Source organism: Coloeus monedula (assembly GCF_965178545.1).
Source record: "Coloeus monedula genome assembly, chromosome: 8".
Lineage (NCBI taxonomy): Eukaryota > Metazoa > Chordata > Aves > Passeriformes > Corvidae > Coloeus > Coloeus monedula.
The window spans coordinates 31,533,244-31,559,954 of record NC_138788.1 but is presented as its reverse complement, the minus strand read 5'-3'; the positions used below and the strand labels follow the sequence as shown (position 1 = coordinate 31,559,954).

The window sequence follows — 26,711 nt, the reverse complement described above, 5'->3', positions numbered from 1 at the left end:
AAAAAAAAATTCCTAGGTAAGAAGCAGAAAGTCCATTTTTGTACTCTTTTATGAACAGGTTAGACAAATGTCTGCCAGAAATAGTTTACATGCAGCTGATACTGCCTTGAACAGGGGAGATGGGAGTAAATGATCTCTAAAAGTCCTTTCCAGCCTTATTTTTTTATGATTCTGTAATCAACTTTGAAAGGAGCTTGGCATCACTCCTGTTGAAAATAATGGGAGCTTGCAGAGTGTTCTGTAATGGCATTCCAGATTTCCTCCAGTACAAACCAAGGTGGAACTGTGTCCATTTCAGTGGAGGGAAGTGGGACCTCGAGCTCCAGTAGCTGCAAGAAGGGTGGTAATTTATACCTAACTGCATTTGTCACACTCAGTATCTTGCATTGCCAAGGTCTTTAAAAAGCAGAAGAAATTTGATGCCTCTTATAGGCCATTTTTCAGATTTTATTCTGAATTGAAGCTGATGGGTAGCTGATAATGTTTCTTAGGTGGATGAGTAACTGCTTTTAATGCACTGTTTCACATAAATTAGAGCTTTCTCTACTCTAAATATTATTCCGAGCATATATTCTTAAATCATCAGAAAACAGTAAATTAAATGATAGATTTTAATTTTAATCTAAGGCACCATTTAAAGCTACACATAACTCTTCTTCCATATCAGTCAGAACAATGTTCTGACACAGCTCAGGATGTGGCTCCCTGTGCTGCCAGCCATGGTTTGCTGCTTTCTAAAAAACAACTCCCCATTATTTTCATCCTCTACATATACAAATGCAAATTGAATTTATTCAAAGGTTATTTCTTCAAATCATTCAAATTAGAAATTTAATAATTACAATCTCCAGAAATTGTAAAGAAAATTTCATCTGAAGCTCACATTTATACTTAGATAATTTTTTACTTTATGACCAGCATTCTTTCACTGCTTCCCCAGGAAAAGATGCAGCCTATTCTTGAATTTAATGTGTCATGCTCTAATAGTTTGTAGTGAAACTTTTTATGCCTTTTGCATATTGATACATTTTTAGGTAACCAAAATATCTCTACAAAAACTTCTTTGTGTACTACCAGCTGCAATGTGCTACCAAAGATTCTTTATCATGATGACTAATCAGTATTTCTCTATTGTGGACAAAGATTCCTGCATGAGTATATTTGACAGGAATCATTTATCTGCAGAAAAAGTAACAGATTAATCTGCTCTTCCCTGGGGAAAACAAAACAAAACAACAGGGTATCTTATATATAGAGATACTGATCTGAAATTTCAACAACAAATAGTGAAGAAGAGTTTTTATCCTTGACTCAAACCTTTCTGCTGAGGCAATGCAGGGATCTGGAAATTAATGAATGGTATTATGCACTAAACCATGCTATGAACTATTGTTTGGATTTTTTTCTATTACACTTACGACAATGAATCTGAGAACAACTCAAACATTGCTCATTTATTCCCACAACATCCTCACGAAGTAGCATTCCCATTTTACAGAGAGCATAGAGAAAGACGATGTATCCACAAGCACACGGGGATCTGGCTTGCAGAGCAAGGGCTAAAATCTACTTCAGGTGCACATTCCAGTAGGTGCAAGTCCCCACGAGAATTTTCTCACTTTTTGATATGATTGACTACAATCAGCCACCTAAAACTTTCACCTCCAGTCTGTGAAACTGTTTCACTACAGAGCAAGTTCTGCTGAGCCCGCTGTTGTGTGCATTTGAGCCTAAGGAGTGAGAGGCAGATACAGCTGCAAACACTGAAGAAGGGGAAGGGTTGTGGGGGAATGGATGCCGCAAGCCTGATGCAGTTTTGTACCTGGAAAAGTGCCCTGAATGATGCTCCCAGGGACAAGCATGGAAGCCTTGAACTGCAGCTATGGGTTTCATGCTGGTACATCACTGTCAGAGGGCGAGGATAAGGAAGGCTACCCTTTGATCACTGCAATCCAACTATACTGCCTTCCAGGGTTTGCCCTGTGGCAAGGCACCAGATATTTTACGTCCCACTTACAGTCAGATGCACTCAAAAGAAGCTGAGGACACTGAGTACTTGATAAAAGACACTTTAGACCGTGTACCATTGAATCGTGAATTACAGGTAATAAATACATATATAAATAGTACAAATTAAGCGCAGAATGGGTGAAAAAGGTAGAATCATTGTCATTCTAAATTTTCCTTGATCATTTCATGTTGAGTCACTCTCAACCCTAAATATAGTTTGCCATTGTAATTCTCTTTTTAATTTTTCCCTTACACCCTAGCATGTTTTGAGCACTCAAGTCAACTTTCTTGAAATGAAAGACTTAAAGTGACAAGAGCCTTTTTCAGCTACTGTTCAGATCCATACTTCCTGCTTAGCAATTTGGAGGATTCACTTAATACTAACATTTTTCAGACCCAAACATTTTAGAAAGAGTAGGTTTATAAAGAGGGATTCTTTCAGAAGTGATTCCCATACAGGTGTTAGTTTAAAATGTCCCTCTTTTGGATGGATTGTTTAGTCTGGCATTTTTCCATACTAACTAGCTATCATCAGTCAAGCTCATTTTCTCCAGTATGAAAAATATATGCAGTTTAGTGTATAACTTACTTGCCAGGTCCAGTAACATTCAGAGAAGCCTAGTTTCATCTTATGTTATATTTTACTTATTTTCATTTTTTAAATAGATTTAACTGATTCTTGGATTTGTAGTTTGGAATTATTTTTAAATAATTCTTTTCAACAGCCCGGTTTCATTTTATGAACCTGCTAATTCTGCATGCCTAAACTTATTTCTTCTCATTGTTTTCTGCAGCCCTTAATATTTATTATATTTTGTAAGAAAGAGCAGAAAAATCAACTTCCAACTTTTTTTTTTTTTTTTTTTTTTTTTTTTTTTTTTTTTATTATTGTTATTTTTTTAACCTATGCAATTGCAGACAGGATATGAGAGAAACCCACCCATGTAGTGCTGGTACAGAGTAGTGCATCCTGCAGAAATCCTTGAGCAGCTCTGCAGTCAGGCATGATTCACCAGGCTGTACAAGTTCTGACAGCCTTGCTAGGCTCCAAATCATTCCAGAAACAGCATTTGGTGGTTTCTACACTGTTCCCCATTTCATGTCCCACAAAGTCTTAGTCATCTGGATGCACCATTTAGCTGGTGCTGTATGTAGGCACAGTGCCATACTTAGATGCTAAAGGATGGTGCAGGGAGATGCAGAATTCAGCCCTGGTCTTGTACAGGCAGCACTGACCTGGATCTGCTGTATCCATACAGGAAAGGAGCTGACATGGGCATCCCTCTGGACTATATTCCCTGTACCTCTCAGTTCCAAAATTATGAAGCAGAACTATGCAAGGCATACAAATAAGAGAAGTTGAGAATTTATCACAGTGAGAGATTTGTCGTAACAAGCAACAACCCTTCTCTAACAATCATGACCTAATTAACACAACCAGGGTTCCCAGCTACCTGTGGGTGCTCTGACTTAATATCTTTGCTGGGTTCAGACTAGTTCCTTCAGAAGGACATTTCCAGTGATTTCATTGTTATAGAGCAGTTCATCCACAAACAGAAAGATGTGGGCAATAATTGAGTTCACTGTTGCACACTCACTCTTGCTACAGGAACTGAAGTATCCCTTTACGATGTATTTCCTCAGTTTGCTACTCAGTTTTCCTAACAGAAAGATTTGAACTTTAAACCTTACTTCTTTTTGTTTGTACTCACAATAATAATTGAGTACATAGAGCACCATCCCTCATCTTGGAAGTGTTTTATACTTACTAATAATATTAGTTTATTTGTGCCCATAAGCTTTAAACCTAGCCTTCTACAATAGTTGTGCAATATTGATTGAAAGGGGCTAGATCAAATTATGCTAGAAATTGAGCAACTCCAAACTTTTAAGAGCTACTTTTAAGAAAGAACTCTCCCTATCATGCTTTTAAACTGCTAACAACAGAAAGCCCTGACATTCTTCTGTCAACATTTTCCTGAACCACAAATTGCTCCTGCATTAGAAAATCACTTGAAATGGCATAAAAAGGCTGTGAAGTAAATGTATTCCTGAAGCCTGGGTCTGCAAGCCAGTATAATTTCAGAAAACACCATACAGGCTGGAAAGACAGCAGATGCAAGGACTGAATTTAACTACATATGATAACTCAATTTATTTTCTCTGTAGTCTAGTAACTCAATAAGTCTTTAGCAGTTTTGTAAATAAACAGATGGATGCCATCAAACGCCAAAGCATGATAAATCTGATTGGTCTCTGTATAATTTTGGACAGCTTTATCCCAAAAATAGGCAGTAGAAGCATCTTACTCCAAGAGTGTTATAAAATAAACATGGGAAGGTAGATTATGGGCAATTGCATTGTCCCAGTAATGAACGAAACTTTCCATGATGCCAGGACTAAGAATCAGGACAGATCTCAATGCAACTCTTTTTAGTTGAAGATTGACTTCTGTTGATTAAAGAAAAAAAAAGCTGCTTTTCAAGGAATTCAAAGTTAGAGTAAGGAGAAATAGGTGATGGGACCCCTGCTGAAAGATTTAATTCATATGTAACTTTAACTTTGAAAGGTTTATGGTTCTAATTTAGCTGTAAGCCATCTGCTCCACACAGTATGTGTTGACTGAATATAAAACCAGACCACCAATTTCACATAGGAAGGACACTTATCATCCAGTACATCACTTGAACAGGGATTTGTTCACTTTACCTAATTTTGCAGTTCTGACTCGACATCTGTTGAATCCTCAAAGTTTAACAGCACAAAATTTTAAAAAGGTGCTCTGTTAGGCTGAGGTGTACATTCACATGGGCCTGCTGCCTATTTTCCATGTGAGAAACACTTTGTGCTAAGAGAAGAAGAACAAAATGCTGCTTTACAACATTATCTGATCATCAATGTTTCCACTTGTGTAAAATAAATCACACTATTGAAAGATGTTTTTCCCATGAGATTTCCATTAAAACCCACATAAGTATTGTATAACCCCTCTCAGCAAAATTGTCAAGTGAGAACTTCCCATATTTGTTAGTTGCCTTTATAATGTTTTTATTTCTTTTCTTTTCCTTTGTCGACATCTGTAGCATTCATGTCAAAAGAAGAAAAGCACACTATGATTTCTTTCAACTAGGGAAAGCTTAGCCTTGCAGGGGCCTAAGACTCTGCCTGGGAGACAATCAAATTTGAAGACCTAAGTTTACAGCTTTTTAAATTTAGAAAGCCTATGAAAATGGCTAAAAAGCATCAAGCAACAAAGTAGGCTGTCTTTTACAGGCAAAGACAGGTAAGAGCCAAATAAGAATTGTCTAAAGTCAAGATGAGTTAGACCTTGCAAAGGTTTAGTAAAACAAACATCTAAACGTTTTCACTGTAGGTAACTAAGAGACCAAGCAGGACAGAGCCATTATGTAGAAAAAAAAATGAAGCAGAGATCAGGTATTTTCTAGATGTCCCAGGAGTGAATTTGATGGTTTTCAAGGAGGGAGATAATGTTTATCAAAGACGGTGCCATCAATATGGATAATGGAATGAGGATATGGAAACAGAAGAAACAGAAGTTTTATGAAATGACATTAGGGTAATCAGAACACTAATTCTGTAAGAATACCAGAAAACAAAGGCTGGTAACAGGGAAATTTAATAATCTGTCATGTCAGATGCACACAAATTGAGAACAGTAACTGCTGTTTCTTTCAAACTAAATATTGTCTAGATTCAAGGAAAAATATATTGTTATTTACTGATCTATTAATCAGACTCAGCTATGAGGTACTTTGCAAGAAGGAATAATTAAAGGCAGGTAAATGGAAAACAGGTCAAAATGCAACATTTCATCAAAGATTGTGCCAGAACACCCTGATAGTGTTCTACAATAAGTTAAATTACTTTCTGGGTAAGAATATGCAGAATATTTTCTAGATTTATGAAATCTAATACTGTGAGAATTTATCAACAGATAAACTATAAAAAGAGAAGGTAGAGGAGTTATGGAAAGTGAATAATGTCATGAAGGAGAGAAAACAAAGAACAGTTTTGAGGAGAAAGAAGGCTGATGAATGTATAACAAGGAAATGAGTCAATCTTTTTACTGTTCATTTTTGTTTTCATTAAAGAGCTTGGAATTAAAGTAATTAAATTCAATCATAACAAACATCACTATGTATCATCAATACAGAGAAGGCATAGAAGATAATCCAGAAAGAGATGCATGACTCCAAGAACTTGAGGAATATACATGTAATCAGATTGAACAGCAAAATTCAAAGCCATGTAGTTTGAAAACAAGCAGAAAGTTATACTCTATAAGTTTACAGTTTAAGGAAAAAAATAAGTTGGCTGGGGAAAAAATAGTTTTAAAAAAGTAAATGTTAAAAGGAATACAGCAACAAAATGTTAATGCCATCGGGCAATGCCATATGGGACTTCACACGGCACTCTGAGTACAACCTGGTCATGCAAGGTGAAATGAGATCAACTTAAGCTGAAACTGGGACAAAGTGCTACAAAGGTGTTCAGAAGACTGAGGAACAGGTTTCAAGCAGACCTCGTTTGCCTTGGCAAAATGAAGGTGGAGACAAGATACGATTGCTGTGTTAAAACATTGTGGGTGACGGATGAAAATAGCAGAACCCCAAGTACTGCAGCTGACGGTGAGCAGGCAGGTATGGCTGAGAGATGGTGTTTCTTTCCAGGGTAGAGCCTTTGATTTGAAGGTTTGGATTCTAGTGCTTCTGTTTGTGGCCAGATGCTTTGGATCATGAGCATCCATCATTGCTTCTCTATTCCCATGACAATAGGGGAGAGGAAACCACCAAATTGTCACCTGGATGCAACCTGACAATAGCTCAGACAACATCCCCAGACCTTCTCAACCAGGGGAAGAGATGGACATGGCTGCACTTACACTTCACAGTGTCCAGAATTTTACACCCTCTTCAGACATTCTTTCGGTTCCCTTTAAGCAACTAAAGCTGCAAAAAACTCCAAAAGAAAAAAGAAAAAAGTATTTCTAACACTCTGGAGAAACAGTGACAGTTTTGGATTGAACAATGAATGACTAGTTGTCAAAGAAATGTTCACAGTACTTAACAGTTTTTATTAATATGTCTCATTTTATTGAGTCCCTCTAGGGCAGAAAATCCAGTGATAAAGTTGTAAAACAACCATCTCCACCTCCTCTATTCTCCTGCTCTTTTTTTTCCTTTTCACTCTTTTTCAGCTGATGGCTCCACAGCATGCAGGTTTTACTGTCCAATCAATAAGTTACTTTTGCCAAGATGTGGGGAAGACACATTGCTAACATTATACTGCATGTTCTTCATATCAAAATGTTTATGTCCTTTTCAAGTATGTTCTTCAGAATTTAAAGGAATCAAGTTTCTATGGCTAGAATGATGTAAAAACTAATTCATTACAGAACCACCTAAAATTCCGTAAAGGACCAGACAAAATCAATACCTCATTCTTCATCACTTAGAAAGCTTTCTGTGCTAAGAACTTCTGTACTTTTCAAGTAGACTTTATCCTGCACATTTCAGAAGTAATTGCTTTGGGTTTGGGCTGGAGTAGGGGTGGTGGTTGCTAGCAACTCTTATTATCTACTTTGTTTTTGCTATTGCCATAAATATTTTTTAAGTAATCATCGGCACCATCTGCCACTTACCACTGTGTTCTTTTCACAGTGTCAATACCATAAACACAGTCTGCTCCCTCATTTGATGCAGTGCAGAAGGACAGAATTAAGCAGAAAATAGTCACTCCAAAAATAGGCCTTACTGCTCAAAAGGAAGCAACTCCTTCAGTAAAATGATCTTGGGAATAGATGATTTTAGTTTACACCAAGTCTTAGAGCTATTTTGTTAAGCATCTCCAGTTAACTGAAAAGAACCCCAGATTTTACAGTCTCTCAGTGTCAGTAAGTTGAAGTTCCTGTTTAATATACTAATTAGGAGTTTAGTTTTAGTTGCAGTCATTAAAACTTTTACAAAGACCTTTTTGATTTTCTCCCACAATGTTAATGTTTTCTTTTTTTGTTTTCTTTTTTTTTTTTTGAGCATTTAACTGGCATCATGTTGGTAACTAATATGGAGTATCCCTCAACACAATTACTAAAATTACATTTCTATAAAAAATGCTCTAGTCATGCCTTAGGTTAGAGAGAAAGATTAAACCCAGTATTCACACAGTCTAAACAGTAAAAGGAAACTTGAACATTTCTGTTCCTCACTGAGTCTTTTATAATATTCCAGCTCATCTGTAGAGCTACTGGTCAAATGAACATGACTGTGCAACTTTGAATAAATAAAATGTTTGACTCACCCCTGTATTTTAATACAAGTTCTAGACATCTGCACTGTTTTTTTGTGTAAATTTTGTGTAATACATAGTTTCACTTATTTCTAGTTGCATGTTGGGACTTCAGAGGAAATAAGAGAATTAAGATGATTTTTTTTTTTTGATATTTCATTATTTGAAAAATCTTGCTATTCATGATGGGGGAAGTGTCTTTTTTAGGGGTGCTGTATAATTAGTTTTTCTGGTTTTTTGTAATGTTTTCTCTGTTTCCATGCCACTTTATCCTACCTAAACAGTACTGTTAGATTACAAATATAAAATATACTTTGGTGAATCAATGTCAATAAAACAGAAAATAACAAAAATAAGCCAATATTCTGTCCACAAAATTACAAAGGAGAGACAACATTCAATCTAGAGATGCTGATTGCTACAGAACAAAGAACAGGATGATGCACAGAAATACGCTTGCTTAAATAAAAAGTAGCATGTTACTTTGTAGGGCCTGATAAGCCAGCTGAGAAAAACAGAATGCAGAGCTATGTTTGTCCTTATCTAGACATCTATCATTTTTCAGAGTTCCTTTCTCCTTTTGCAATATCAATTTGAGGTTTCTTTTTTAGAAGTTTAGGAATTTAAATAACCTGTTGTGAATATCCTCCCGTTTCTATGTCTACCCTCACTCTTCTTCTCCCCACTTTCAGTATTCACAGTTTTTCTTCACTAAGGCAGAGATTCAACCCTCCTCTGTGTGTCTTAATTAGTGTATTTTCTGCTACATCTTTTACTGATATTTTTCTACAGGAAAATCTATACTCATCCTTGTAGCACTACTGACTTTATTGGGTTATTTTGCAAGTATGAAAGGACTGAGCAAAGGAATGTGTTTGTAGCAGGTAGAAATTCATGGGACTTGCATGCCCCAGGTATGTCTGCAACCAGTTCTGCATACTGAGATAGGTACACATATGAAGCCATTCTACAAATGAAAAGCCATAAGCTATGGTTTTGTTTCCAAGGATCAGGAAAAGTGAGCAATATAATTAAGTATAATACTCTATAAAAACTATTACTTAATTCATATTTATGTTAATGTGCCTCTTATGATATGCACTAGATTTTTTGTATTTTAATCAGAGAAAATTATAAATATAATCAAGAAAGCCTTGTTACTGTTTTCAACCAGAGCTAATTGTCTTGTAGAACACTTAATGAGTCATTATTCATTATGATGGTGAGGACAGGGAAGGCAGATGGCATGGTAGCTTTATTGATTCTGTGATCCTACTGTAGCTTGCTGATTAAGTAGGATTGAATGCCACAGTTAGCACGGCCAGAATTACACAAAATTCTGTTTTGAGTCAAGGATATCAGACAGGAACTTTCAGATAGGACTGTTCAGGGGCCTGCCACCCTAATTTATACTTATAACAACGGAATACTGCACACAGTCTTTCATTTCAATTTCCACTTAATTTCCAAGTGTTATTTTATGGATTAAGTTAGATTCACCTCACCCAGTCATCACCGTTGAGGTGTTAGAGATCCACTAAGGTTTAATAGAGGGACTTGTTTGTGCACACCTGCAGAGACCATTCAGCTCACTGCCTCAATAGGGAAGCTCCTCAGCTGGGTGCTCTATCACTTTTGCCCTCTTGGTAGATGAGAAAGTGCTGCTGTATGGAAGTAAAATAATCTGTAAATAATTCAGAAGTTACACCCATTGATTCTGAATTATTTTGAAATGGTTTAATATTCTCATTTCTCTGCTTTATAGCACAAAGTGGCCTTTTCCAAGAATGATGCAAACATTGTTTTATAAACTTAATGTACAGTAACTCAATACCTCAAAGCATGGGATTTAGCTGGCTTTAGTAGTAATGATGACATGGTCACAGTTCTTTTAACAAAATTTATCACATTACCAAGCCATTCTTTCTGTATTGCTCAATATATCACCAGAGCTGTACGAAGACCTTGAAGGAGTTATTCTTGGGCCTTCCACTGCTGATAATTCATAGGCACTTTTTCTGCATTAAGTTACATATTATCCTCTTTTTTTGGTCTAACTTGTTCTGTTCAATCCCCTTTGTGATGCACAATTTAGTTCTTTCTAGAGATCTGGTTGCAGCTGCTCTCATTATTAGATCTGCTTTGATATTAAGAAGAGTTTAAGCTATTTAAAGCATGGGGTCAGACACTACAGCAATAAAAGATGATCTCTAGCTTCCAGTGTATCATAAAACTTGTAAGTCACATATGCACTGCACTGATGCATTTGTATTGATATACATGAGAATCCTACAGACAATTGCTACTTTTCTGAACCCTCTAATTTTGGTCTGATTACACAGGTACAACGCAGTGAATGAGACAGTCGAAGAATGAAGGAAAGCACACATTCTATCAGTCAATCCAAACTGAGAAATTTAACTTAATGTTTTTAATTGATCATTCTAATTTATACTTTGGTTCTAATTTCTTTCATTTAAAAACAGTGGTTACTTTGGAGAAGTGTAACTGAATTGTTTGCTTACACCCAAAAGGAAATGTAAGGTCTGCTGTGAAACACCTAACCATGTTACCATGATGGCAACATTTTGTGACTTTCCAGATTTGCAGGATATTTAATTCTACAAATAGCTGCTTCACTGAAAAATCCCTTTTAAAAACATGAATCACAATGACTAGTGCTTCTTTTTTTTCCAATAAATTCATTTTTATCAATATTTTGACTGAATCTATGTAATCAATCTGTATAAAATCTATCTTAAATCACAGATTAAGTGGTTTATCTGTTTAATTTATCCAATTAGCACTTAGAGCAATACTGTAAATAAATAAACAGTACTGTTGAAAGTCTGTAAAGTTACGAGTATTTTCTACAGGAAGCAGAGAACACGGAGATCTCCACTGGGACATATGGTCTCTCCTAGAGAAGTTTTTTCCATGCATAGCCTTTGGCCAAAGCCCACCATCTGTAGCTTCAGCTTTTCTTCCAGCTGCTGGTAAAGGTGAAGTATAGAACATATGCTGCACAAAGAGTAACCTTTACATTAGGGGGTTTAGTTTATTCACTTGTTTGTTGTTTTTTTGGGTTTTTTAATATTCAGAGATATTTTTCAACAAAATATTTGTTAATGTAAAACTCAGAAAAGTAAAACTCAGAGCTTAAAAAATGAGGGATACAACTAAGAACTTCAGCGGAGCATAAATTAGTTATTTATGTAAAGAATTTGCTTCCTCAGTTTTGGAGAAAATGTGATGCAGGGCAATAGAAATACAGGCATTCCCTTCTTATATTTGGGACATATGTATAGAAGGAATGAAACCCACACTCTCCCATTGTGAACTGGGAAAGAGTATCATTGACATATCATTTAAACAAAGAGTTTGACACACTGTCAGTTTTATCCTAGAATGATCCCAACAAGCTGGAAAATGGCTGTGTGCAAGTAATAGAGGATTCTAATATTACTTTGCAAGATATAATTACTGAGCACATGATTTCCATCCACCTGAGTATCACTGGTTTTGTCTAACTTAGGTCATAAGGGGAACCAACTGCATAGAGGACGTGTGTGCTGCTCAAAGTTTCCATATCATTTCCAAAAAGCATGGCAGTGTTCACAGCACCTGCTCCCAGGCCACCCAGGGAAGAAGCAGCAGGTAGTGCTGCAGGACAGGAATGGAGTGAATTAGTAGAGCTACAGGTATGCCAAAAAACTTGCATAATAGCTCCTGCCTAGCCTAGGCATGGTTACATACAGCAATCCACAAGTGCCAAAACTCATTATGCACAAGAAAAAATTATTATAGCCACATAATCTAATATACTCTAGTGGATAACCCAGCATGGTTGAACATCTCAAGCATTTCTATTCGCTTTTGACCCTGAAAAAAGTGAAAATTGTAGAACTAAAACATTTATATATTTTTGAACACTAAGTGGCTGACAGATACCATTATAACAAATGGAGGAATGGTAGTTCAAATAAAGCTGATGGAAGCTGATGGAGAAGACAGAACATAACATGTTTAAAAAGGAGGTGTATTCTTTCACAGGCTGAGAAACAAGCTGAGTGACACATCTGACATGTTGTTGAACCCAAGTCCTGTTTCAAGAAAACCTATCCCTTCCATGCTTTGCACACAGCAAAGATCAGCAATTACTTTTCAAAGACTCCTTTATATGGCAAATAGAAGCTGATTATGAAGAAACTAAATGAATACATTTTTACTGTCAAGACGCACATCATAGGTAAATTTGAAAACAACAAAAAAACTCCCTCCAAAAACATCTTAAGCCTCAATTTCAACAATTACTTTTAATTTCCTTTCATAATGTTTTCTTGTTGCATGACTATAAACACCTTCATTTCTTTTTCATTTCCTTAAAACATGAACAGGGAATAAGCTAAACATCCTTCCTCTCTCATTGCTCTCTTCAGAGCACTTACATTTATAGATTTCTTCCAGGAAATGCATTTGACAAAGCATCAGTAACACTTTTATTTTCATAACACTTCCAAAAATGATATTCCAAGCCATAAACAGCATTTTAAGAACGAAGTCCTCATCTCAGAACTCAGAGGGAAGAAAATTTAACACCCCTCGCCCTCAAAAAAGGAACTAAAACTCCCAAATAAATAACAGATAGTGATCAGGCCAAAAGAAGAACACCCGGCTGAGCTTATTTCCAGCATAAGTCAACTGAGTTTACCCTCATCATTACTCAATACTTTTTAATCTCTTAAATGGATTTTTGAAGGTTAAAAGGATATCTTTTTTGGCTCTTAATAATAAAAGCTAGCCTGAGAGCACATTTTCTGGTTTACTCCTGCATTTTGGGCACATACCATGCAATCTACTATTCCTTACAAAGGTGTTCAATTTGGCTCCAGCTGCAGTGAATTCTGAATGAGTAAACTGGTCACATGTGCAGTGTCACATTCTGTCTTCACTTTCTTGTCATGGCTCTGTTACATTACATCATTGTGGGCAGTTACTTAAAGGATTTTAAAGGTGTAGGTAGGTACCTCCTGTTTAGGAAGTATTTTATGAGAATGTTTTTGTACAATGATCTAGCATAGAAGGTGGATCACCACAAGAAGTCCTTCCAGATAATGCAAGTGCTACTTTAAAATGAGCTGGGATCATTTCCAAAGTGAACACCTCCCTATGGAAGCATTCACTCACACAATTCCAGGTTTTATCTGACAGGCATTCTGGGAAATACTAGTATTTTAATTGAGTCCTGGCCAGCAAAGTGTTGGGATTTATGGTGCAAACTAGACTGCACTAAATTTTAGCCTGAAGTGAAAATACTCATTCATATTCCCTGTACAGCCTCTTTTACAGAAGCTTGAACTGAAACCATGGAAGTGGCTGTATATGAATTTTTTTCCCTGAGAGATAATGTTGGAGCATATTGACATGCACAGGTAATGCTTCAGGAAGTCCTAATGAAATGTGGCTGGCTTAACCACCGGGCTTTTTATTTGGACATGGCACCAAATTCCCAAGAAAAATTAAACGTTGGGGCTAAACTTAACATCAGCTTCACTGAGCAGCTCCTCGTATCCATCTGCTGTGCTATTATTTTGGATCTGTGAGGGTGATTTTGCTCAGGCAGAGTGTGTAGAACGAGACAGACACAACACCCACCACAGCAGCCTTACCTGACTGCCCGGGTGGTGGAACTCCCGACGGTCCCCTGGGTAGACACAAAAACACCGTCAGGACGGCGGCTCTGTTTCCTGAGCACGGCTCGATGGCAATCGGCTTAGGAGCACCCTGGAAAAGGAAGACACCTTTGAGATTCCCATTCCATTTTTACCTGTGCATCTTTTATTTTAAGGCACACTGTAATAGCAGGAAGATATTTTTTCCTAATTGGTTCTTTCCATTCAAACAGATTGTCCGAACCACATTAATCGACTTAAAAATGGGCTCTGACAGCCCACGCTGCAGATCTAACAAAAAACAAAAAAAATAAACTAAAATATCATAAAGACAACAAAATTTTACTGAATTTTATAGCTTACTAAATGTAGTAATATCAAATTAAATCTTAGAAAACAGCAAAACCTTTTGATATACACACTGGTATCTGAGAGTAGCTAACTTCCCCATCTCTATTAAGAAGTATCCATGTGAAAGAATTGTGTTTCAACAGCATCCATTACCTAGCCTGCCTATAAAATGAGAGCAAATCTATTATATACCAACAGCTAAAGATAGTCAATCCCTCTTGAAGTCCCCAGACCAGGAATTCTGCTTTCTCCCTATCTGTCCTGGTAAGCAAAGGATTTCTTCAAGGCAGAACCTTCCTGACTCTTCTTGATATGCAAAAAAAAAAATAGCTGCAGTGCCACTATATTTACATATACTTAGAAACTCTCTGAAAATGTTGCCTGTGTGATTATTACCTTGTTTCATCTTATATAAAGCTATGATAGCAATGGCTTTGATGGCAGGGGGTATGTGCTGTTACCAAACTCTCATTACCTGTATAGATAATTTAATTGGCAGTTAGTTTTCAACTAAATGGTTGCTGCCATACTGTTCTCGATTTACCAAGGACAGGAGGAGCTGGGAAAAAAAGCAAAGCCGTCTATGAAGCCAGAGAATAATAATTTTCTAAGATGAAAATTTACAATGTTTCTGCATTTCCATGTTTCCAAGTTTTGTGCTCACTCAGAGATAGGCATTTCACTTTTGAGAGCTTAAACACTTAGTCAAGCACTAAAGACATTTCTAAAAACATTAGGTCAAAATCAGCATAAGCATTTATTTCTTTTTCTGTTTGTAAATTTTCTAAATGTCTGTCATGTTCCAAGGCAAAATATGAGTTCAACATTTTGATTCAAAATTCAAAGCCAGAAAACTTTCTATTTACATACAAAATGCAATGTATACATAAATGTCAACTGATTCAAGTATTCTAAGAAAAAATGATAGTTTAGCCAAGTTAAATACACTGCAAAGTACTTGATATAAGGAAAACAAATGCACTTCCATCATGTAAAGCAATTATCATTTTCTATTTTTCTACCTCCAAGTAACCAACATTTATTACTGCTCAGTGAAGATAAGGAAACAGAATATAGCAATAAATTGAAAAATAGATAAATAAACTTTTTTTTTTTTAATTTCATGGTCATATTTAAAAGGCATTTCTGTAGATTCTTTTAAAGTGACAGCATTAAAGAACTTGGGTGCAGAATGACACCTAATTTAAAATTGCCATGACATAGCAAAGGACAACTTACATTCACCAAAAACTTTACCAAATGATGAAATAGGACACTAAAGTCCCAAAAGCTTCAGCTGGTGTTACTAATGCAAGCAATAGAGCTTTTAAGTCATCTTTCCTGACTTGTCACAACAGCAAATCAAACAACTATTTGAAAGCACAGAGAAAATGAAATCCTAATTTTTAAATGTAATTCAGAACAGTTCATGCAAACACACAACTGGAAGGAACAAATTTACCACTATGAATTTTAATTTGGTGATTACGTTATTATAAGTCCAAATGTTGATATTTTCTTTTGTTGTGTAATATAAACCCTTTGATCAACAGGCCCCATCCTTTTCTGTTTGAAGTTTATACTAATGCTCTTCAAAACACAATTGGAGGAAATGATTTCTGAAAAATATTTTTTCAAAGGACTTCATCCAAAAGTAAAATACAGTAAGAATTTTGTGCTTATTTATTCTTTATAAAAAAATCACGACTGCAAAAGCAGATGTCTTATCGGACCTTACATCCTTCAGGTTCCCTAGCAAAATAACACAGTAGCATATAGCAAATGATAATAATTTAGATACCCTAGGGTTTGTCAGTTGTTTAAAGATAAATACATAATCATGAATCAAAGTTATTTCACAGTGACATAACATGTTCTCTGAAATGTGCCATTTATCATGCATTTTCCACGGGTTTTTTGGAAGAGATAAGGCACAAGTTTGTTTGCCCAGAGCAGTAAGCTACCATGATTTACTTTCTAGAATTACTCTTTTTTTCCCCCACAAGAGAAAGTGACTTACATTTTTTGCCAAAACCTCAAATGACAATCACAGATTAATAAAACTTTATCAGTGGAAGACATAGAAAACAAACACTTCTTTGATAAACTTTTACTCCTATATTCCCTTTTTTACACACACTATGACAGAAAGTGTGTCAGCTGGGAAGGTGAAAAAGAACGTGGCAGAAAACTATGAAGGAATAAAAGGGTCAAAGAACACATATTATTATTGATAGCGAGAATAGAAGAGCAACCCAGAGTATATAGAAAGAAGAAATAAGTGGAGAGGATAGGGATTAAATCAGGCAATAAAAACCAAATAGATAAAGTTTTATCCACAATTTAAGTGTGTAGTCATGCATTTATTCACACAAAATAAGTATCAGGAGTCATCTTCATGGGTTCCTAGATTTTTATTAAAGGTTCTACATTCTCACAATCTTTTTCTGAAAGTCCTATAAAGATGTAGCCGAAGTTCAGCTACCTGGGTGAGCTTATGAGGAAATACCAAGCTTTGGGAAGATTCTTTTGGATCTGTTTCTGTAAGAAATAAGTTTGGGCTAGCTTTCTTTTTCCTACACAAAGAACAGATGACAGTATTACCATTGTTGGCAGAAAAACATATGCCAGGGTGTGCCATATTCATGCTTTATAAAAGAAAGCAGCAAAACAGGTGGGAGTATTTATTTAAGTATCAAAAAGCCGTGCAAATCTTGCATTACTGTATTTGTCTGTTTGGGAATAAGAGAGCTGATCAGCTTTAAGAGTGGAGACCAAGAAGAAGCTGGGAAGTGGATTCTGTCGCCCTTGGTGGGTGGGATGGGCAGCAGAGAGCAGTGGCCTGAAGAGGTGAGAAGAGCAGGACCACGATGACTCAGGGGATGGTCATGGAGCTGCTCTAAGTGTTCAGCATCTCCTTGGCCAAAATGCACTGAAACTTTACCATCAATTTGTATCTATGAAAATATTTAATACTGTGAATACGGGAAGATGAAAAGTATAAAGTGTTTTGGTTCTATCTCTATTCCAAGAAGTGGTGCCTCTCAGAAGTGCTATAAAACTTTTGATTTTCAGTACTAAGTAATATCCTCTATATATTTTCTTCAACATTCTAAGTTAGGTGCATCCAATTTTTAAAAGTGCATTATTATACCATAAGAAAAATAGTTCACGTAAGACTAAATGGCTCCAAACTCATGCCAAAAAAGCAATTAGAAAATTGAATCAAGGAATTAAGGATTAATGTGAGCATGTTACACCTGTCAGAAGCAATAAGTATTTTGACAAGAACAGAATAAAGTTTGACAGTGTGCACAAATACAGATCTGATATATAAATCAAGTATTAAAATGCAAACAGCTATGTATTAATCACTGTAATGTTTCCAAACTAAAATGGTCTTACTTCTACTTACAAGAATTCGTTATAAATAAAACTTCAGTTCTTCTTCACAAACAGCTCAAATTACTCTTTTTTGTTGTATTAATTAATTATGTCAATTTGAACTTTGTTTTTAGTCATATTATTAAAACAGCATTAATCTGGTGAATTCCGCATAAACTAAGCTAGACAAATTGGCAAATAAACAATCAAATCTGTTGTTGCAACAGGATTAGGACCAGACTCAGAATGTCAGAATGTAAACAGCCGCTTTTCTGGATTTTTAATGTGCAAGACTTCAGAGGAGAGGAGAAAAAAAAAAAAAAATAAGACTATGTCCTCTGAAGAGGTAAGAGATACAGAAAAGGAGAAAACATAAAATTCATACTGTTATACTACAAGTATTCACATCTTCATTTGCTCTCAGCTTCAGGTGCTTTTCCTAAATTCTTTGGTTATTTTCTGAGTTACTTGATTTATTAACAATACACAAGTCTCAGATTCCAAAATGCTCTTGAGTACCCAGGCTGGATTTTGGTCAAATTCAGATGCCTACACACAAATTCAAAAGCCTGTTAATCTTACTATCAGTATTAAAAATTTCTCAAGAGCTGAAAGTCACCTCTCCCTGTCAGGCACATTTTGGGCTCTTCTATGCCCACTCAGCTGCCCTGGATGTAGAGCTTGATCGAGGTAGCTGTTCCCAAAACATCCTTATTAAATTAGGTTTCTACAGCACACTTGTGGCTACTTTCTTTTAAATCACAGTTGAAAGCAAAGATTAACTCTGCTTTTATAGTAAGGGGATGAATCTGGGTTACCCTATTTTGCTTTTACTAAATGCATGTTTGAGGTGAAATACTGTGACCTTTAATTAAAGATGAAGGGTCAAATGCTGTGATTGTTCTGACCATTCTCAGTGCAGTAAAGGCAGACTTCTCAGCAGGGCTAAGGAAGAAAAGAAAATTCGCCCTCTCAAAATCAGAATTCCACTGATATCTTTTGGTTGGGGCTTTTCTGGCCATTTTCCTGAAGAAACTCCAACCGTCCCTTGTGCAGCTATCCTGCCAGCAGAAGGAGATGGGAGACTCCCACCTATAGACAACCTCCATCCTATCTCCACCTGATTCTTTCCATGGTCATTCACCAAGAGAATCAAACCTAGCAGTAATGTCAGAGGAAAGAAGTGCCATCTGCTCCTCCCAGGAAAATCCCACCACTTTCACAACACCTGCTGCTGCCCTAAGGAGAACCTGACACTTCCAGAGCACTGGAGCTAAGGCAAGGCCTTAGCTAGAAACAAAGCCTGCCAGCAGCCCTGCTGGTTCTGTAGACTATCAGTGCTACACCACATTCCTGTTCTAAGTGTTGGGTGAACTCATGAACTAACACTCATTAACATACTTTTGAATATGAGCTTCCCACCCACCTGCAAGTTTTGACAATTTTCTCCAGGTTTTTTCAATGAGTAATGAGCCTTAATGATAATGTAATACACACACACACACACAAAAAAAAAAAAAAAAAAGCTTTCACCAAACATCATTTGTGTGAGGGAGAAATAGACTTCAGGAAACACTGAGACTAAACAAGGGTGGGGTACTGAACACTGCTTGTGGCTGGCAGAGGAAACATCAGTTCTTCATTTGACTCCAGGGTTTTACAGAAATTCTGAGCATCTACTGAAGATTTTCATTTAATACATCACATAAATTTCCTCTCCTGCAATTAGTGAGTGGAAAGCTTCACCTCATTTAAACCTGCAAGAATGGCCCAGAGCCTGAGTGTCCTCAGCACTCTGAGTTTCTACACTGCACCTTCTTTTGCCTGAGGATTTCTAAGTGATTTCTAGCTATGGCTAATGAGCTCCCACTAACCTATGGGAGGTACATAACCACATTACCTACAGCAGCAAAAGTTGGTGCACATTTTGGTTTATCTCATAATTCTTCTATCTATACTGGAAGAGACTTGAGGTAACTGCCCTGCTTCTGTGACCAAGTCATCCAGCTGCACCAACTTACTGGAGGACTCTACCAACTCCACTAGACCTTCAAAATGAAGTTTTCCCTGAAAACTTCTATCATGTCTAATAAAGCTGAGATCAAGGGGTTTATTGATAATTAAATGCATCCCAACCAAAATTACACTAACATTTCTCATTACTTTTTTAACAGCAAATTATCTTTTCATTGTAATTCTGCCCCACTGTTTTTCCAGAACACAAATCATTAATTTCCTTGTTTTAAAATAGAAATGGAAATCTCAGACAGCACTGGAACATTATTTTCCATAAGAAAAACAGTGGAAATGAACAATAAATAGAATACATTATGATTACCAAGCTGTGATTATGGCCCCAGTGCACAAACTGCATTGTTATCCTTCAATTTATTGTCTTGCTTGTCTATCTCAGCTCTAACAATGATAGACTGCATTCTTTCACGCAATCTTTTCTGATTAGAATATGGTTGTTCTGTACTGATCTTAAATTTATATATCACTCAAACTGCTTATGCTCAGAAGAGTCATTTTTATTATAAGAACTATGTTTATTTGCAACAAAGTTACTCTCAGTTAATCTAGTAAGGGACTTCATTTGATAACCTAATACAAGAAGTGCACTATGTAGCATTTCATTAGCAAGAGAGTTATGAATTGACATTGTGATTAAAACTGATTTATTAAGACAAAGCTACAGGAAACACCTGCAGATGCATTTATTTTCAGTGGGGTTTCCAGAAAGAACTCCTTGTCAGGTTTGCTATTCACCTTTTATCCTACAGCCTAGAGGTCGCTTTTCCTGAACTGTGACATCAGGGTGCACCATCCTGGAACTTTCTTGATTTTCACAAGTGGCTGAACAGAGCACAAGACATTGAAGCTAAGTTAAAACATGAGGTGGCTGCAAGGAAAATTGCATTTCTTTATCCATGTGCCCACGTATGCGGTTCCCTGTGCCTTCACACTGTTAAATAAACTTGGTCTTACTTTACTGTTACATCTTGCCCATTAATGAGGGTAATTTCAGGTTAATATGGAAAATATTGAACATAACTTAGAGCGGATGGTGTGTGTAGTAGTTGTACTGGATTACTGCCAGAGATATCCCCCTGAGCTTCCAGAATATTCTCCTATTAAGCTATATGAGTCTGATTAAGGGCTGGCAGTGCCAGCATCCAGTTCATGAAAGGAAATTTATCTTGGCAGCATCCAGGTAGATCCTGTTGGGAAAAGCACCTGAGACTCTGTGTCTGTGGCATATACCAGGAATCATATATCCCCAGGTACCATCCTGTAAATTCTTCTAACTGCCAACCTCTAAGTCAAAGTGGTACTGTGCAGTGAAGTGATGCTAATGGGCATTTGTTTCCCAGATGGGCATATCTGCTGGATCTCCAGGGGTTAGAAATGAGAAGTAGAGAATTCTATTATTCCTTTACAATTCAGCCTTAAAGACTCATCTATGAAAACTCTCATTTCACTGGGGACGAATGACTGACAGTCCATCACTGTTTGAGCTTGGGCTGAGCACTTAAGAGCAGAGAGTCACTCCCATATATCACAATGGGTTAACTTTACCCTAGACTGCCTGCAGAAGAGGACATGGTCCCCTCAGAGCCACTAATATTCCAGGGTTGGGAAAAACACAGTACAAGGCACAGTTTAAATTCTGCCTCACTTGCAGGCTGACAGTGTGGCTGTGGTAATAGGCAGGGCTAAGTACAAGCACAGTATAGCTGCTTTCATTGGTAACAAGCAAACTGAGTCAGGACTTTTGAAATGTCCATGAGGAGCCCAGAAGGGCTGTCCTTTGCCCGGGGAGGATCATAAAGTTTCAATCTGTCATTGTGAGAATGAAACTCAGACAGAAGGCAGAAGTTCTGACAAACAGTTACCTTTTGCGACCACAGAGCACCCTAGAGTCATAAAAGATAAGGTTTGATCATCATTTAGGAGATCTATGCCAGATGTGAGCATTAGGAAAGGCAAGTGTCCTGAAAGGATTATGCTGTATTTTGCATTTCTTGCAAAATTGGAAAGAAAATATAGTAGTACCCTGTATGTCATCCAAAATACAGTGTTAGTGAACTTTTCCTCAGCAATGCCTTTCCAAGTTCTTTTTTAACCTCCTGGCCACATGCAGGATGCCTAGTGAATGATAAATTAAAACATTTCTACCTGGAATTATAATAATAAAAAAGAGAACTAAATCAAGACATTGTGAAAACTAGCTGTCAGCAGAAGGGATTAAAGTGCAAACTTGGCAATATTCTTAACGCAGGAAAAAAATATTAATGGCACCAGAATCACAAATTCCTTTCTATCATGACAACTTACACAGATCAAGACTATGGAATGTAGGGAGGACACAAACGAACGTCTGAAAGCATGACATAGCTTTTCTTTTCATCGTCCTTGCCATGGCCCAAGGACAGCTGTAAAGTGTGCACACCAGAGCCAAAACCATTCTGGAACAAATGATCCCTATTTAAGATTTGCAAGTTTATAGAAATTCACATCCCAGTGGCTGCATGTGGACATTGTGGATCCAATCATAGCTGCTCTAGCAGCAGGAAGAGGAATGATAAATAAAGGATTTCTGTTATCCCAGGAAAAGGTATGAGATGGCAGCAAAAGGGAGGCTGGTGTTGCTGTGTTATTTGGTGGTAGCAGCAGCACGTGTTAAACTGCTTTGGCAGTGGTTGCTGCCAGCAAGGGAAAAAGGGAAAGGACAGGTTGGCAGGAGTGTGAAAGCACAAACCAGACCTTGTCTAAAGTGTTGCAAGATATGTGTCTTGCTTTCCTCTCTTGAGGACCTCCATCACCTACTCTGCCCATTCACCAATTTGAAAGCATAATTGAGTAGTTTTTTTCACTTGAATATTATGAACTAATTCAAATCCTAAATATCACCTGCTTAAATCAGCATGGCACTTGAGTAGCAGCAGAACTATTTTGATTTACACCAGCTGCAAATCTGACACTATGTTACTTATTTCTCAATAGTGTCCTTGAAAAATCCTGCAAATAAGCTCAAGTATTATCACTTAATGTTGCTTTCTAAGATGCTCCCCATCAAGATTGTTAGTACTTACTGTGCTCATATTCAGAACATCACAGAAAATGCACAAAAAAAATGGAAGTTACAGGATCTAATCTGACAAATAATTAGACACATGAGAATTAGTGCTTGGAGAAACTTTGCATTAAAGCAAACATGATTACTTGCATGAATGAAACTATTTATTCTTGTTACTTATGTTAGCTCGACATAGCTGATGGAATACTTTTTTTTAAAGAGACAGATTTTTTACTATTAAAAAAAAAAGAAAAAAGACTTCTCCTTTAAAATATTACACAATCCGTTCAATTTTTACTAAGCCAGTATAGATCTACAATATAAAGTATTTGCTGAATCCCACTTACATGGAAAGTAAGTGGGTTTTTTTTTTCCCTTGGTACCATATTCCAAGCTTGCTTAGGCTCTTAAGCATTGCTAATTAAAAATGAGTGCTATGGAAATATAGCCCAGCTCAACTCACACTTCTGTTCCACACATATTTCCTATGGCACAGCAGAACTTCTAATTATATCATATCTTTATTATTCTCTTCCTTAAGGTGGTACTCAGTGACCACCAACAAAAATCATGATTGCCATTGAATTCTATAGTCCTAATCCTTATTGCTTGAAAGCACTTGCTTTTTTGCTTCAGAAAATGTTCTCATTTTAAATTTTACATTGGAAAATTTAGCAGCAGTGATGATGATTTTAACATCTTTTCTTCAAAAGAAATACCATTTTCACAGCAGATTGACCACCTTTTTGAAAGAGTTTCCTTGAAAATTCACAGATTTGTGAATTTTTCATTGGAGTTTCCTTCAGAGCCTTGTATTCCCTGAAGATTTGTACTCTGTCCATATATTTTTCATATCTAACCAAATGATTTCCCTTCCCCTAAGCTTATGCATAAAGTTTAAATCACTGACAAGACTAAAGCAGAGTAATGTTTGTCCTGTACATCAGTCAACAGAATGGTGAAACACATTTACTTTTGATCTCTGTGTAAACCCTGATTTATTTTAGCAGTGACTAAAGGGTAAAGTGGCAAATAACATATTTTACCCTTGTTTTCTGATTCCTCTTGCCTTTTCCCACCCCTTCCCAATGGAAATAAATGCCCTGTATCAAATGCCACTGGCTAGCAATAAGCAGAAGGAGCAGGATCTTATTCACTTCAACAAGAGCTGAGATTTGAGATCAGTCACCAGGCAGATGTTATTTCTGAAGCTGAAAGTATTCATGATTGTTACTATAGAAACCAAGCTTTGTAAAATATTCCAAACAAACACTTCTTTATTACCCTGGGCTGTAACTACAGTGCTCTGCACCAAGGCTGCAGCGTAAGCATGCCATGGTAGGTTTTCAACATGTACATTTTCTTTGTGGTTATTTGCTTTCGGTAGTAACCACAAGACAGTGTTTCTATAGGTCTTAGAAGAGACTGTACCACAGTACCAGCCATCCATAAAATGACACATACTGTACTCATTCAGCACTAAACTCCTATCTCATTTCCCCCCTCCTGTGGGCAGCCACTCAAATCAGTGTTTCCCTGTTCAGCAACAGTGAAAAACAGGAACCCACTGCTAATTCCTGTGGTTTGATCAGCAGCACAAAACCAGCAGTGGTTACTAAATGGCAGCCCCAGCCTCTTTAGCAATTAAACCATTCTTCATTCTTAGTAGACTTTGTGAAGCCCGTGCGTCACCCAGAAAGTATCTCTCAGTGGCCTGTCATGTCATAACCATAAGTTTCAGACTTGCTGCTCTCTTTGTTAATCGTACCAGAAGAGTGAAAACTTGGATCCCAGTTCCAGTGTGGACAGTGGGGCTTCAGGAGTGCAGGACCCCTGGCCCTGAGTGCATCCCCAGCGAGGGGGCACAGATGTCACTGCTGGGTGACCTGCAAGCACCATGGCCTGTGCCAGTGGGAAGGGGCAGGTGAAGTCCTGTAGCCCAACCTGTGCCTGGTATTTTAACCACCTCTCCCCCTTGCTACAATTCAATTCCCATAGACAGGCAACAGGGCAAATTTCTAACAGAGGTTGAGAAGTGGCAGCTGGCTTCTTATAACACACGGAGAGGAGAACTGTAATTAAGGCTATGCAAGGAAACTAGAAGGAATTTTATTACAAAATGAATGTACCATGTGGACACTGAATATTCTTAGTCTGAGGCCTTTCTGTTTCCTTTTACAGAGAAGTCCTCATAAAGGATAAAAATGATACTACTATTTAAAAGTATGCTCAAGAAAGGTATGGTCACAACTTCTAATTATTACCATCAAAATTCCAAAGCCATTTTCGTTCTCAACTTACTGTCACATGCTATAGTCTCCTTTAACTTTTTATGCTGTTTTTCTGTTCAAATAGTACAATTTTGCCCCAGCCTTTCAGAAACTTCTCAGTTATCTTTGAGATGTGTGACAATTACATTTTTTTCCCTAATACCAGCTCCATCCAGATTTTTAATTTAAAACTTGGCCCTGACTCAGGTAACATTAAGGATTCCTGCCTTTCATTACTGTAAAACAAATCTGTTTTAAAATACAGCGATGCAATCGGAGCACAATTAGATTTCCATAAGAATATACAGAAGTATGGGACTCCGTGTGCCACTGGCATCTATTATAACACACAATACCACCAGAACAGGAAAGCATTAAGCAAAAAAGCACAGCTAAAGAGCCAGTTAAAGAGTTTTGGTTGTGGTGATTTGTTCTCTTGCAATGGCATGCTGAAGATAATAATAAAATCAAAAATATTTATAAAAGATTTTAAGTATGAGAAATGTGTAGCATAAGATATTCAGGGGAAAGGTCGCAGACAAAGCAGGCATGTTTTATGGAGATGGAGCTACAGTCTGGAAGTGATTGTGTGGGACTGAATACAGAGAAAGCAGTGAAGTCATGGCACATGTCCTGGTGGACCCATGTCCAGAGAGGGAAGTACTGGAGTTAAATATTGTGGTTACAGGAAGGTTAAGGGTGCAGAGAATGTACAAGCTGTCTTTTTACTGGCAGCTATCTATGGATACCCAGAACATCTTAAAGGATTTCGTGTCTGTGATGTAGGTTGTGCTTTCTCCATGAAGAAGTAGTTATGGATGGCTGGGCCTAATGTGGCCAAAGAAAAATCCTCTGGGTAGGGGCACTCAAGGGATCACAAGAGCCATGCAAGAAAATCCAACTGCCTCCTACTTCCCAGCTTGACTAAGTTCCATTTAAGGCCACAATGACTTAAGCTGACTTTCCCCAAACATATGGAATTGTACATATATGCAGGTAGGCTACATACACAAAAAACATATCATAGGTTCATCTTGTGCTATCAGAAATCCCTGGAATATGTTAGAGGAAAAATTTAAGCATAATAAAAGCTATGTCAAAGACCTCGAAAGAAAAATCTTCTTGAAAACCTCCTCAGTCCCAGACAGAGCAATTTCTCATAATTCCCCAAATGTCTATTGAAATGAATTGCACTAAAAGGTTCTAGAGCCATCAATATATTAAGAATTTAATAGATGTCTTTTAGTTCTCTTTGATCATAAATTGCCAGAATGGTTTCTACTCTCTCCAGTTTCTTTGTCCCTGATTTTTGCTGTGACATTTCTGGATGACTTCCAGTTCTGATTGTGGTAAAGTCCTTGTTTTTGCAGAATCACCTAGTGTAGAAATTTGCAATTCCAAACACTATCTTTTTTGGTCTGTTTATCAGCTAACACTCTTCGCTCAAGCAATCTTTGCCCTTCACATTCCCATTGGTTTTGTCCTTATTCAAACTTCTGTGAATGTACCATAAGCAATGTAATTTAAAACATTGATTAATAATTTTCTTCATTTAAGAAAAAAAATTATCTTTGGGCAATCTTCAGTTATGAGAAGTATCTGATGATATACATAATGACAGACTTAATTTGCATCATT

At 37.0% G+C, this 26,711-nt stretch overlaps 1 protein-coding gene across 1 annotated transcript in view; it reads right to left on the bottom strand.

The window, feature by feature from the left end:
* ATRNL1 (attractin like 1) overlaps nucleotides 1-26,711 on the bottom strand; it is a 439,114-nt gene that overhangs the window by 35,982 nt on the left and 376,421 nt on the right. The window contains exon 28 of the mRNA XM_082285771.1: nucleotides 13,986-14,100. Within this exon, the coding sequence (XP_082141897.1) occupies nucleotides 13,986-14,100 (115 nt within the window). The remainder of the gene's footprint in view (nucleotides 1-13,985; nucleotides 14,101-26,711) is intronic.